At 38.3% G+C, this 12,348-nt stretch overlaps 1 protein-coding gene across 3 annotated transcripts in view; it reads left to right on the top strand.

The window, feature by feature from the left end:
* macf1b (microtubule actin crosslinking factor 1b) overlaps positions 1–12,348 on the top strand; it is a 108,839-nt gene that overhangs the window by 80,506 nt on the left and 15,985 nt on the right. For 2 of the 3 annotated variants that reach the window (XM_049480552.1, XM_007257271.4), the window contains 14 exons: positions 2,508–3,157; positions 4,254–4,310; positions 4,439–4,609; positions 5,796–5,962; positions 6,088–6,247; positions 6,329–6,413; positions 6,503–6,735; positions 7,033–7,152; positions 7,804–7,911; positions 8,456–8,674; positions 8,991–9,194; positions 9,920–10,151; positions 11,731–11,957; positions 12,158–12,280. In XM_049480552.1, coding sequence (XP_049336509.1) covers positions 2,588–3,157; positions 4,254–4,310; positions 4,439–4,609; positions 5,796–5,962; positions 6,088–6,247; positions 6,329–6,413; positions 6,503–6,735; positions 7,033–7,152; positions 7,804–7,911; positions 8,456–8,674; positions 8,991–9,194; positions 9,920–10,151; positions 11,731–11,957; positions 12,158–12,280 — 2,676 coding nt within the window. In that variant the 5' untranslated portion in view covers positions 2,508–2,587. The remainder of the gene's footprint in view (positions 1–2,507; positions 3,158–4,253; positions 4,311–4,438; positions 4,610–5,795; positions 5,963–6,087; positions 6,248–6,328; positions 6,414–6,502; positions 6,736–7,032; positions 7,153–7,803; positions 7,912–8,455; positions 8,675–8,990; positions 9,195–9,919; positions 10,152–11,730; positions 11,958–12,157; positions 12,281–12,348) is intronic. The other variant, XM_049480553.1, reaches the window with a different exon arrangement.

Here is a 12,348-nt window from a genome sequence, read left to right on the forward strand (position 1 = left end):
ACATAAATAGTTAAATCACTTTATTCTTTTGTAGATTTTGGATTAGAGAGATAGTTTGCTTGTTTAAAACATAAGGTCCAGTTGTGTTCCAAAGAAAACAGCTAATTTTACAACTGTGATTTGTGACAGTGTTTAAATATCTTGACATGCAGATACTTTAATATCTGTTCCACAAGGTCACAATGTTATTATCAAACTATGACATAGTGTTCCCTAAATAAGGATAATATTGTTGCAGATAGATAAACCTGGTTAGGAGCCATGCAGCAAAGTGATATTTGATAGCATTGCATAGTGTTTCATATGCCTCCTGTTAACACACATTATTTTTATATAACGACTGTTATTTAAAAACAGAAAATATATGACTCACTATGTGGTGTCTGTAAGAACTAGAGGAACTCTAGTATCTTCATGTAGTGTCTTCTCTTATCCTTTAACCTCAGTTTGTGTCAACATGGACCTTAATTTGTCTAGCTTTAAATGTAAAAGATTAGATTTTTTAAACCATTTGGCATTTTTAAATAAAAGTTAGCCAATTAAACAAATGCATGCAATTCAGTTCAATTCATAGATTAACCTCCAGTGAGGTTATGATTCAGGAGTAAGGAGGAAACAAGATACGGTGCATTAAGCCAAACCACAGAGCTGCCAATACTGAATCCATTCGATTTTATCTGATTCCATTTAAAGCATGGGAGGCTCTCAGTTCAAGCTGAACTATCTAGTAGGTTTTCTATTCGATTCTATACAGTGTGCAAAATGCATAACAAATTGAGGTACTTTTACATTTTTTTACCTTTATTTGATAGCAGAGAGTTTAAACCCAGAATATATTTTTTGTTTTGTCTGGTCAACTTAATTTTATTAGTCCAGTATTCGTACCCTCTCCTTCTCCAGCCATGCGTGTATTGTGTGCAGCATGTCTTTTTGAAAAATGCCTGGTCATCCCTGGAAAAGATTTCCTTATAAAGACTGCATGTGTAGAGTTTACTTGCAAAAACAGATAAAGGTATGTTTAAAGAATAGCATCTATTATTGCAAATGAACAGTGTTGCTGTAGGATCCCAGTGTACTTTTCTAATGCTGCCAACACTAAAGTTTACTGGCACAACTCCATGCCATGACAGAACCTGGTTTTTGTACTTGCTGCTGATAACCACCTGGGTGGTCTTTTTTATTTTCAGTCTTTCCCCAAAAAATCTGGACAAATTGGTAATTGTTCTGGAAATAGTGAACATACGGCTTCTAATGTTCTTGTGTTTTGCACAGTGGCATTTGTTGTAAATGTTACTTTATTTTAATTTGCCAAAATAATCCCTTACCCAATTGGTTCTATCAGCTGTTGTTGAATGGCAGTTTTTGAGGCAGAGGCCTAACTTAAGCATAAATGGGTGCACATTACGAGTGAAGTAAAGGTGACCAGACAAAACATGAAATATCTTAAATAAAGGTCAAAGTGAGCATTATGTTGGAAAGCATGTGCGTGTGCACGCACACGTTTTCCACGGTTGAAATGCTAACGACAGGGATGGGACACTTCTTTGTTGTGTTTCATTTTGCTCTTCATTGACAAACACTGATCCAGAATGACCTAATCTGACCCAGATGACCAGTGACAATTATCACTCACTAAGCTTTTCACATGTAGCCGTACGAAACAGTTCAGGAATGCTATTTTAACTAGCACAGGCTTTCTTTGGTCAGAATTCCAAAAGTAAAAGTCAGTCTTACATCGCATTCAGTCATTGTTCATTTTACTCATTACGGCCTTTTGCATAATGCAGTGAAATTTCAAATTTGTGGAAAAAGACAGACTTTTAAATAATGAATCACTGCAGCTCCTATGTCTACTGAAACTGAGATTTTAAGTTAATGACTGCCTAAAGCCTTTACATTTCTCTGTTATCCCCTAGTATTTGCTACTTTATAGGCATGTCATTTCTGGCCCACATCCAAATACCCCAAGTCTTTCTTCCAGTTGAAGAAAAGAAACAGGACCCATAGCTTTTGTGGCAAGAAAATGAAGCAGCATTTTTATGCCTGTCATATTTGATCAGAACCTAAAAAGATTCCCAGGGCCATCCCGAGGCCAGCCCTGGCAGGGGACACTGTTCTGGCAGCCAGGGTGAGCAGTTGGCATCCTGGAGGAAAGTGCCCTCATAGAGAGGCCTGTCACTTGCATTTCTATGGCCCAAACTTGCAGCGCAGTGTAATGTCTTCGAGCACTAACAATCAGAATTGGTGGCCTTACATTTTGCATATGCTGTGCGCCAGAACAGAGGCTTAGATTGTGCAGTATTTTCTGCTAAATACTTTCTTGTGAAAAGGCTGAATGAAAAAGGTTTAATTGAGACTTTTGGTGTGCGGTCTGTATTAGCATATAGAGTTGGCTGAATATGTTGTTTGTCTCAAGGGATTACAACACCCTTGGATGTGCAGAAGGGTGAACTATGATGCAGGGTAAACTTGCAAGTGCACTCACTTTGAGCCCCCTTGTCTTTTAGGCAGCTGAGGCAACGCCTGCATGCATGGCCAAGGGGCCTCCTCGTACCTCATGCCTTATTCAGCCGTGGGATGAAGGATCATGGGTAACCTCATAAGCAGACCTAGTTGCTTGGGTCAAAAGTCTAAGCAAGTGAGGTCAAACGAGGACTTCCTCAAGGAGTGTTACCAGCGGCAGAGAGAATGGCCTGCTCCAGAGCCTCCGAAGGAGGAGAGCAAAAAGGAGGATGTGGACCACTTGGATCAGGTTCTTCCGCAGGTTCCCACGCCAGACAAAAACAGGAGCTCCCCTGCACCTACTGTCACAACCACCAGCACTTTAGATAATGCCTGGAGGAGCACACCTTCCCCTGCCAAGACCCCATACAATGGCTCTTTGCCTAGGAGGACTAATGTTCCAGACTACAGGAGATCCCCCCTGGGTCAAGGAACAGCAGAGAGAAGAGCCAGCCTGCAGAGGAGAGACTCTGGAAGCCCATGGTCGTGGAAGACCCTGAGCTCAAGGGAAGTTACGGAGGTCACTGAAGTAACAGAGACTATTGTGACGGAGATTGTGGAGGTGACAGAGTATCCATCAGGGCAGAAGGGTGGTGAGCCCATTGTGACCAGGACTGTTAGGGTCCTCACTGGAGCAGCCGAGCAGTTGGCAGAGGTTGTTATATTTCTAAAAAACAAGATAACAAATGGGTTTTTATTCTAAACAAGGATCTGGGATTTGGATTTACATTCATTTTATGTTATCAATTTCTAATCATGCATCATTGAATCATTACATTCACCCAGAGCTTTGTTGATATTGTTAGCTCTTGGTAGGGTGTTTTCATATTTATAATGGTATTATATTGGGACAGTAGTGTTGAGAATCTTTTTAATATATTCAAGAGCTCACACACTGAAGTTGCAGCATTGATTTACCACATGAATGAGCCTTAATGACAATTTAAAGGAGAACTCCAGTGTAAAATTGACTGTGGGTGTAGTAAAACATAATAAAAAGTACCTACCTTTTGTTAAATAGCCCACCACCGCTCTCCCACAGCTTTCTAAGATTCAGTAATTTAGTACTTTTTGCCCAGCACTCGGTACAACAGCTGTATCATGGCATATTTTGCCCCAATAAAATTTTTTTTACACCGTTATCCAGGCTCAAAGTAGCTCTACACCTCCTTGCTAGAATCCAGAGAGCCCTGACATTTAAAACGGTGCATTAATAACTTAAACAGTGCACAAGAAGCTTATTAAAATCCACTGTTTACATTCTGTGCCGCTAGATTTCAGCTCCGTGCGCCGCCATTATTGTACTGATAAGGAATGAATACAGATACAGACAGAGACAGACACAAAACATTGCAACATGATGTGTTTGAGGTAATTGCATTAGGTGACATTGCATGTCCTGCAATGTGACTATTGCACATGCACACATCGCGATGATGATGCTTTAACGATATATCGGGCAGCCCTAGATCGCATGAAACATGACAGCTGCTATATGGAGTCTGACAAACAAGAAACTTGTGAAAGGGTTTTTTTTTTTACGTTATTTACAATACTACCTCTTTAGCCTTTTTATAGTAACTATATTATCATTGTCAGAATCTTTTGACTATTGCTTAACATGCCAATGTAAAGGATGCATAGAAGTATGTGGGCAGTAAAAGAATCATAAATTAGCTTTAAAGCAAAAACATGTAATCTTGTAAAATCACAGTGCATTTATAATTTTATGTAACCTTTTTGTCTCACAGCTGCAAAGTGATGGCCAGACCAGTTCAGACCAAGACTCAAGCCTGGATAGATGGAAGGTGCTGTTAACATTATAATTTATTATTAAAACAAGAACTAATTCACAAAACTCTATTGTATGATAACTCATGGTAACCTTTTTAAATCATATCCATCCTTATGATTATTTTTTTTATGATTATTCAAGGGTGCCAGGAGTACCTTAGCCCTGAAAGATGGGTCTGTGGATCCTGAAACATTCCAGCAAAATCTCCAGACTTTAATAACATGGGTTTCTGAGATTGAAGACCTTACTGCCAACCAGAAGCCTCCCTCTTCGGAGTTTAAAGTGGTGAAGGCTCAGCTGCAAGAGCAGAAGGTATGCTAAAAACTCACGTAAAAATGGTAGAAAAAACACCGAACACATGGACTGAAAGGACTGATTGTTTTTTTTATAAACTTTTCAACCTGCAGAGACCTGTAGATAAATGTGAGTTCAACCATGGACATGTTTAAGAGCAGCCCTTTTCACGAAACTGCACGTTCATTAAGAAGTGAATTATAAAAGTTCATGCTCACAATGCTGCACTGAATGCTTTTGTGTACAGTTCCTGAAGGGAAGTTATTCACCTTTCACACTGAAACAGCTGCTTTTGTTTGCATAGTGAGTGAGGTGAAATAGGCCTGGATCACCACAATAGAGCCTTGATACATGAGACAAACCTTTAACTTCGGTGGCACAAAGAAAGGACAAGGCACGTTTGGGAGCATGCAGATTCTCCCAGACAGGCTGTGCAATTTCAGTGCCCTCCAAGCTTCAGTTTATCTTAAGTGAGAACTGTTGACTTGAAAATTTAAAGAAGCACTAAACTCTTAACCATATCCCATTAATAGCTGGATTGTGTTCCTTTAAAGTTGTGAAACATAACAGTCCTGCTGAAAATGTTTCCTAACTTTTAAAAAAATGCTCAATGAATAATTTCCAAGTTGCTTGTGAGGGTACACTCTCTTTCTTAATCTAGACAATCTAAACTAGAACACATTTGTCAATGTGTTAACACCCTAAAATGGTTACATCTAGGGTTTTGTGTTGTATAGAGCAAAAGGCAATGGGCAAAAGATGCAGTACTAATGATTCAGTTGAACTATTGCAATATATTGTGATACTGTTAGCAAGGCATTTTATTGAGACTGTTTAAACTGTCATAGAATAAAACACAGTTATGTTTATAAAATCTGAGTAAAAGAAAAGATTACTTTTATTTGGATCTGAAGACAGAGTACAACATGGCTATCTAATGGTCAGGGTTTAAACCAACATGATGTGGAGCACAGTCTGGTACCAATCTTTACATATAAATTTATGACTAAAATTCAATGCGTGATTTAAAAAATCTATACAGAATATCAAAACAAAATACATATTTAAATTACAATAGTTTCATATATTGCCATTTAATTTCACCCCTAGTTAAATCCCGAGTTACCAGTGTCCGGAATCTGCACAGAAAACTACACAGTTGCAGGTGCGATGTGTCACCAATATATGCTATTCTTGTCAACAGCTTTTACAGCGCCTTCTAGATGAAAGGAGGGCTAGCATGGAGACGATGATTCAGGAAGGCCCACGTTGGGTGGAGGACCTTCAGGGAGAAGAAAAAGAAAGAGCCAAACTCCAATTCTCCCATCTCAAACTTAAATGGGAGGCTTTACTTCTGGGAGCTGACAGCAGGTTAGCATGATGCCCTGAAAGCTCTTTATTATAATTATTTTATTTTATTCTTTTTTGCTAAAGAACATCAGGTCAGGTCCTGCGAGCGAACATGACTCATTTTAAATTATGTATTATTTTAACAGGAGACAGAGTTTAGAGGTAATTTTGCCCCGGGCTCAGCTCTTCCAGGAGAGAATGGACAGTCTACACCAGTGGCTTATTTCGGTGGAGCAGGACCTGGCTGAGCTCCGCACTGCTGAGAGAGCAATGCTGCATCTACAGGAGGCCACAGAACAAGCCAAGGTGAGCAGAAGTTAAAGTTTTTCTCATATACAGCATATCTCCTTTTTGTCAAATGCTCAGTTGTTTCATGTTGACTTCCAGGCAGTCATGGAGGAGATAAAAACAAAGAGTGCTGACCTAGGAAAACTTCAACAGTGCAGTCATGATCTCATGGAGAAAGTCTCAGGTATTGTCTATATTTGTGTTCATGAATAACTAATATAGATAGTTTAATATAGAAATAACAACACTTTGTCTAAATTTGCTTTTCCGCAGAGGAGGAGTCCCAGCTGGTTCAGGAAAAGACAGACAGTCTTAGGATTCGTTACTCAGTTCTGAGTATAAGCAGCGCTGATGTGCTTCAGAGACTAGAGCAGGCCCACGAGGCCTCCAGCCGATGCACCTCCAGCCAAGAAGACCTGCATCTGTGGCTGGGTCGCATTGAAAGAGAACTTCTGGGCCCGGCTCAGTCTGGAGATGCTGTCTTGTGTCATTCTGAGAGGCAGAGGGTACGATTAAAAAAAAAACATTTCCATTAAAAAGAAACCTTGTAGTTAAAATGTTTAATATCTATTCATTCCTAATAAAATAATCAATGAACATCAGAAGTAGCAGATACTTGTCAGATACTTGTAAAAGTACAAATACTCCATTTAGAAAGGACTTGAGTGAAGATTTAATATAATTATTAATTTTATAATTTTTGATAATTCATATATTTTTTAATTAATTTCTGTTCTATGCAGGGATTACATTTGTGTTCCTGATGATGATTTTCTTTTATGAATTTTTGTTTTGTTGATCAGTTGGAACAGGCAGTTGAGAAGGAACTGGCCTGGTTTAGAGCTACATCTCTGGGTCTGGAGAACCTGAAAGCAATCAACCTGGACACAGAGGTCATTGCTGCACAGCTGTATGAGCAAAAAGTAAGTTTTTTCTGTTCCTATTAACTCTTATTTCTAAAGTGAAAAAAGAAAATCCTTAATTAATAAATTGGCTAATTTGATATGAAATAATTCACCCAAGCGGTTCCTGTGTGTAATCATGATGGGTCAGCTAGTGTCTCTGAAAAAAGATTTTCTAATACATAGTTCATAAATTCTTTAAAGAGTAACTTATGGCCATGTTAGATGTATGTCAAACAATCTTCTGCACACACAAGGGCAGTTGTGGCCAAAAGCTGCTTCTGTTTGCACTCCATTGTCCAACAGTTTCTCGTAAATTTCCACCAGAAGCCTAGGAGATGGGAAATAATCTCAAAAGAAATGTAGTTTTATTCTTGCAGCGTAATGACAAAGAGCCTTTAGATGTGAGAGTTTTACACTTTCGTCTTTTTGAAGAGTTTTAGTGTATGTTCGGCATTAAGTGTCTTTTATTGTGGGACAGAAAATGTGTTGATGGTAGGATAACCATTTGGTTGAGTGTTTTTACCAGTGTTTATGTTCTAAGCAGATTGTGTTATTGTAATTTGGTCATTTAATTCTCAGACACACATGCACAAAGCTTTATTCACTCATATGAACTAAAAGCATACAAACATGTTAGTCTTTTATCCCAACAAATTTCTTTTCCCACAGATACTGTCAGTAGAGATTCTTCAGCACAGGTTCAACATCGAGAAAATGGTAAAGGTTTCTGACCTTCTGCAGTCGTATAGTGAAGAAGGAGAGATGGAAGCTTTACAGGTACCATTTCTACCAAAATAACTGCTTAACTGCTTTTGATTATGTTAAAATACTGGACATGGATTTTTTAATGGATTATGTCTAGTGTAATAAAAACTCTTAATTCAAAGTACTGTGTAGTCCAAGAGTAGATTTAACTGCTCTAAATCTGCCCATTAGTCTCTGATCACCTTTTTACAGCTTTCATGTTATTCATGTTTTATATTATTTTGATAAATTTTAGTTACCTTTTTTATTTTTTAAAGTTATTAGTTAGTTATTGTTAGTATTTTACTGTCCGTGTTTTACTTTTTATTTGTTTATTACCACTATTGTTTCTCTTTTAGTTTTTACCATTTTTTAGAGCTTCACTCATACTAGATTTCTTCTCTTGCATTTAATTATTAGATTTATATTTATCATATTTGTTTCATACCTTGTATATTTTATGAACGCTTTTAATTTTCAGTCTATGTTCTATGTATTAGTAAATTTACTTATTAATTGAGGTTGAATGAAAATATGTCAATATTTGTTTTTTTTGTTTGTTTTTTTTCTCGTAAAGACCAGTCTAGATGTTCTTCAGGAGCAGTGCCTGATAACTACTGGTACAAATTCCCATGTGGTGCTGCAGCTGGAGCATGCTCAGTCCCTCCTGTCCCAGTTCTCAGAGGGCTATGCTGAAGTGTTGCCGTGGTTACAGGAAACCAAAATCCTTATGGGCCAGCTTGCCCTGAACACCATCAGTTACGAGGCTTTCAGAGAACAACAGGAGCTCTTACAGGTGCTGAGAACCCTGCCTCTTCACTCTAGGCAATTTCTGTCCCCCCCTTCCTGTTTCAACTGCCATGCCTTTGTTTAAGATCTCTCTATTCAGTCTGTGGGCAGTTCACCATTAGGTCATCCTTTAGGGGAACAATCTGAGTAGACTAGCTCATTCCAGAAGGATTACAATGAAAGCATTAGCCTCTAATGAAAGGTTGTTTAATATGTAATGCATTTGTGTGAGAACACAATTTTACTATGTATCTAAATACATTTCACACAAATGTAATATTTAGAATTATTTGTAATCACACTGTCCTTCCCTTTCTACACAGGGTCTTAGAGAGTCCATAGCCGAGCACAAGCCCCTGATAGCCCGACTAGGGATGCTGGCCAAGCGTCTGTCAGACCTGAACACTAGCCAAGCTCAGAAGTACTGCCAGAAGGCTGCAGAGGCTGAGGAACAGCACCAGGCTATCAGAGACCGAGTGAGAGAGGCGGCTTCAGTGCTGGAGGAGTCTCTGCCCCGCTACACACAGGTAATATATACAATTAATAAACAGATATCTGGTTCTGATATCTGATGGCCTGAGACACATTCTAAGTGATAGTATATTACTGAATATATTCACACTTGTCACATATAAAATCACTATATTGCACAGCCATAAGAGGCTTATTGCTTAGAAATGTATTAAGATATTGTCTCTGTTCTAAGAAAAAAATGTGCTTACATTTATGCAAAATTTGTAAAAGCATCCTAATTTCTATAAACAGCTGCACTTGTTTTTCTCGACAAAGAACAGCATTAAACCGGTGAACACTACTAACAGCCACTCAGCTTTATTGTTTTAGATAATTATAAGATATAGTAAGATTTTACATATTTTAGTAAGATTTTGCGTATTTATTTACTTTACAAATTAAAGAAAAGATCTGGCAGAAGAAAAACTAACAATTTTACAACATAGGCTTTATTGGGAGTGTCCTCCCTGGCCAGACTTTGACATAGTGATGGTGCATCACCCACTGAATTTGGCCTGTGTTGGTTCACACTAAGCTTGTGGCATCAGTCCTCATCTTTAGTTATGTTCCGTTAAGGCAATATAGAAGGTTTTTAACAGTGTGCAATATTTGTGAAGCATTATTAGTTTGTATTGGCAGTGGGAGTAGCTCAAGGTGAATTTTTATTTTATATTATTAGTGAACACAGTGACTCTTGCTGTATCTGCTGATCTTAAACATTTCGCCTCTCTCTATCTAGCTGAATGAGAGGATGACACTGATTGGAGAGAGTCTGGAACGTCTGCACAGCCACATGAAGGCCACAGTGAATCTGCAGGGTCTGAGCCCACGCATCCAGGAGCAGCTGCAGGACAACAAGCACACGCTGGCTGAGCTCTCCAAGCTGGAGCTGAGCCTGAGCAGTGTAGCGTCTCAGGCTGTAGAGCTTCTTGCCAACACACAAGCAGCAGGGGACGGATCCATTAGCACAGGTATACAGTACCTGCAGGAGCACAAATTAGGCACAGTGGTGTTTGGTCATTATTGGGCATAATTAAACTGACTGTGAGTCACAATCAGTGCTATATTAAACATTTTATATGTACATTATATATTTCACTTTACTATTTCTTTCCTGTTATTCCTAGAATTATAGGCTGTTTTTATTTTGGCTCTTTTCTTTCTCTGAAACAGTCTTTGTAACTGCTGTAGACTCAAGTAGTGAAAATATACTATATATATAGTGTAACATAAACAATACATTTCAAATACGCAGTACGGTACATGTTATGTGTTCCATATATAGCTGAAAACTTTATCAAATTATAATCAAATTATTTTAGTGACTTCCTGAGGACAAATCAGACATACAATTGAAGCCACTGATATAAACTGATTATCTTGTTACAATGGCAGCTTTTAAGGTGTGGGATATATTCGACTGCGAGTGAACAGTCGGTTTTGGATAGACATGTATAAATTACTAGAGACCCAGACTTGAGTAAAAGTAAAGGTGCTCCACCAAAAATGTGACTTGGTAAAAATTGAAGTGTTCTTTATCCACCACACTGAAGTGGAAGGACTGAAGTATTTAACATTATTTGAACTTAGGTATTGCAATTAGTTTATACAAAAATGTACTACTCAAGTACTGAACGTAAAAGTACAAGTATTATGTTATGTAGTTATTACAGCCAGGCAACAGAGTGAAAGGCAGATCGCAGTTTTTCTTAAAAGACAGATAGATCAAACCCAGTGACGGTGCCATCTACCGCACTGGCAGTGATAATGTGGGTTTGGAATGATTTTATAATTGCAATGAGTAAAGATACAGCACATAAAAAATTACTGGAATAAAAATATTAAAATCCGTCAAAATATGTCTTGAAGTAAAAGAAGAAGGAGTGTAAAATAAAACTTTAGTAAATACAGATGCAAAATTTTAGTACGTAAATACAGTAATTAAGTAGTTCTATTTTGTTAATATACATCCCTGGTTCTGGATAATGATAATGATGTGAAGTATAAGGATGTGAGTGACTTTAACAAGATAACAAGTGTCTAGACAACTGTCTTAGAGCATCTCCAAAACCTCAGGCAGGCTTTTTTATGGGCTGTTCCCATTATGCAAAGGTTTAAACCTTAAAAAAAAAAAAAAAAAAGTTTAAATCAAGTTTAAATCATGGACAGCAGAAAAACAAGCAACACGATCATGGCTGTCCAACCAATGATCATTATCATGCCAAAGTAGCACAGTGTCTCATTGAACAGCCACTGTGACACAAAATGTTGTTAGTTAATACTGGCAAGTTAATACAGGTCAGAGATGTTTTTGCAGTATTTGAGCTACCTACACAGTATTGCCCTAGCTATCTTAATGTCATGGGTGTTCAGTGAAAATTAACCATTTTTCTAGTGTTGCATGCTGTGGATTGTTGTGCTAAACGTTGTGTGGGACCGTCTTTAAACAACACCTACATAATTTGTCACACAAGTAATGCCGTTATGGAAAATAAATAACATGCTAGTTGCTCTCTACGCTCTTTGATCTGATTTCTGCTCTCTCTTCAGTCATCCAGACTCGAGTGGATGGTCTGACTGGCCAGTGGCAGGAGGCTCACACAAAGGCTCAGGAGAGGGAGAAGTGGCTGCTGAATCTGCTGGATTTAGCAATGAGGTTTTGGAGTGAAGTAAGCGACATGACAGCTGGGCTGAATGATGCCCAACAGGCTGTTCTGGACCTCAACTCCAGCAGGTCTGACTCTGAGACCATCCGCCAGAGCCTAGAAACCATGCAGGTAAATTGTCACTCAGGTTTGAAATGCTTAAAGTTAAAAACTGAAGTTGCACTAAATAAATGAATAGAGGTTCTTTTCTCAGCAGTACTGTTAGAACTGTTAGTACTGAAGAGAAATGCAGCAGTCTATTAAAATGTCAAACTCTATAAGAGCACTTGGAGTGTCCTGTACGATTTTAATTGTTTATTTATTTATTTTAGACACTGAGGGAGGACATAGACGGACTACAAGGAGATCTGGACACACTCGGAGTTCTGGGTATGGAACTAATGTCCGCTTGTGGGGACACAGACAAGCCAGAGGTCACAAAGAGTTTGGATGAGGTCAGTATTTAGTATAGGAGTTACTGAACCCTGAAAATACTTCTGTTTGTTTATGTATGTTTACGATT

The sequence above is a fragment of the Astyanax mexicanus genome, chromosome 6 (genome assembly GCF_023375975.1).
Source record: "Astyanax mexicanus isolate ESR-SI-001 chromosome 6, AstMex3_surface, whole genome shotgun sequence".
In the NCBI taxonomy this organism is placed as follows: Eukaryota; Metazoa; Chordata; class Actinopteri; order Characiformes; family Acestrorhamphidae; genus Astyanax; species Astyanax mexicanus.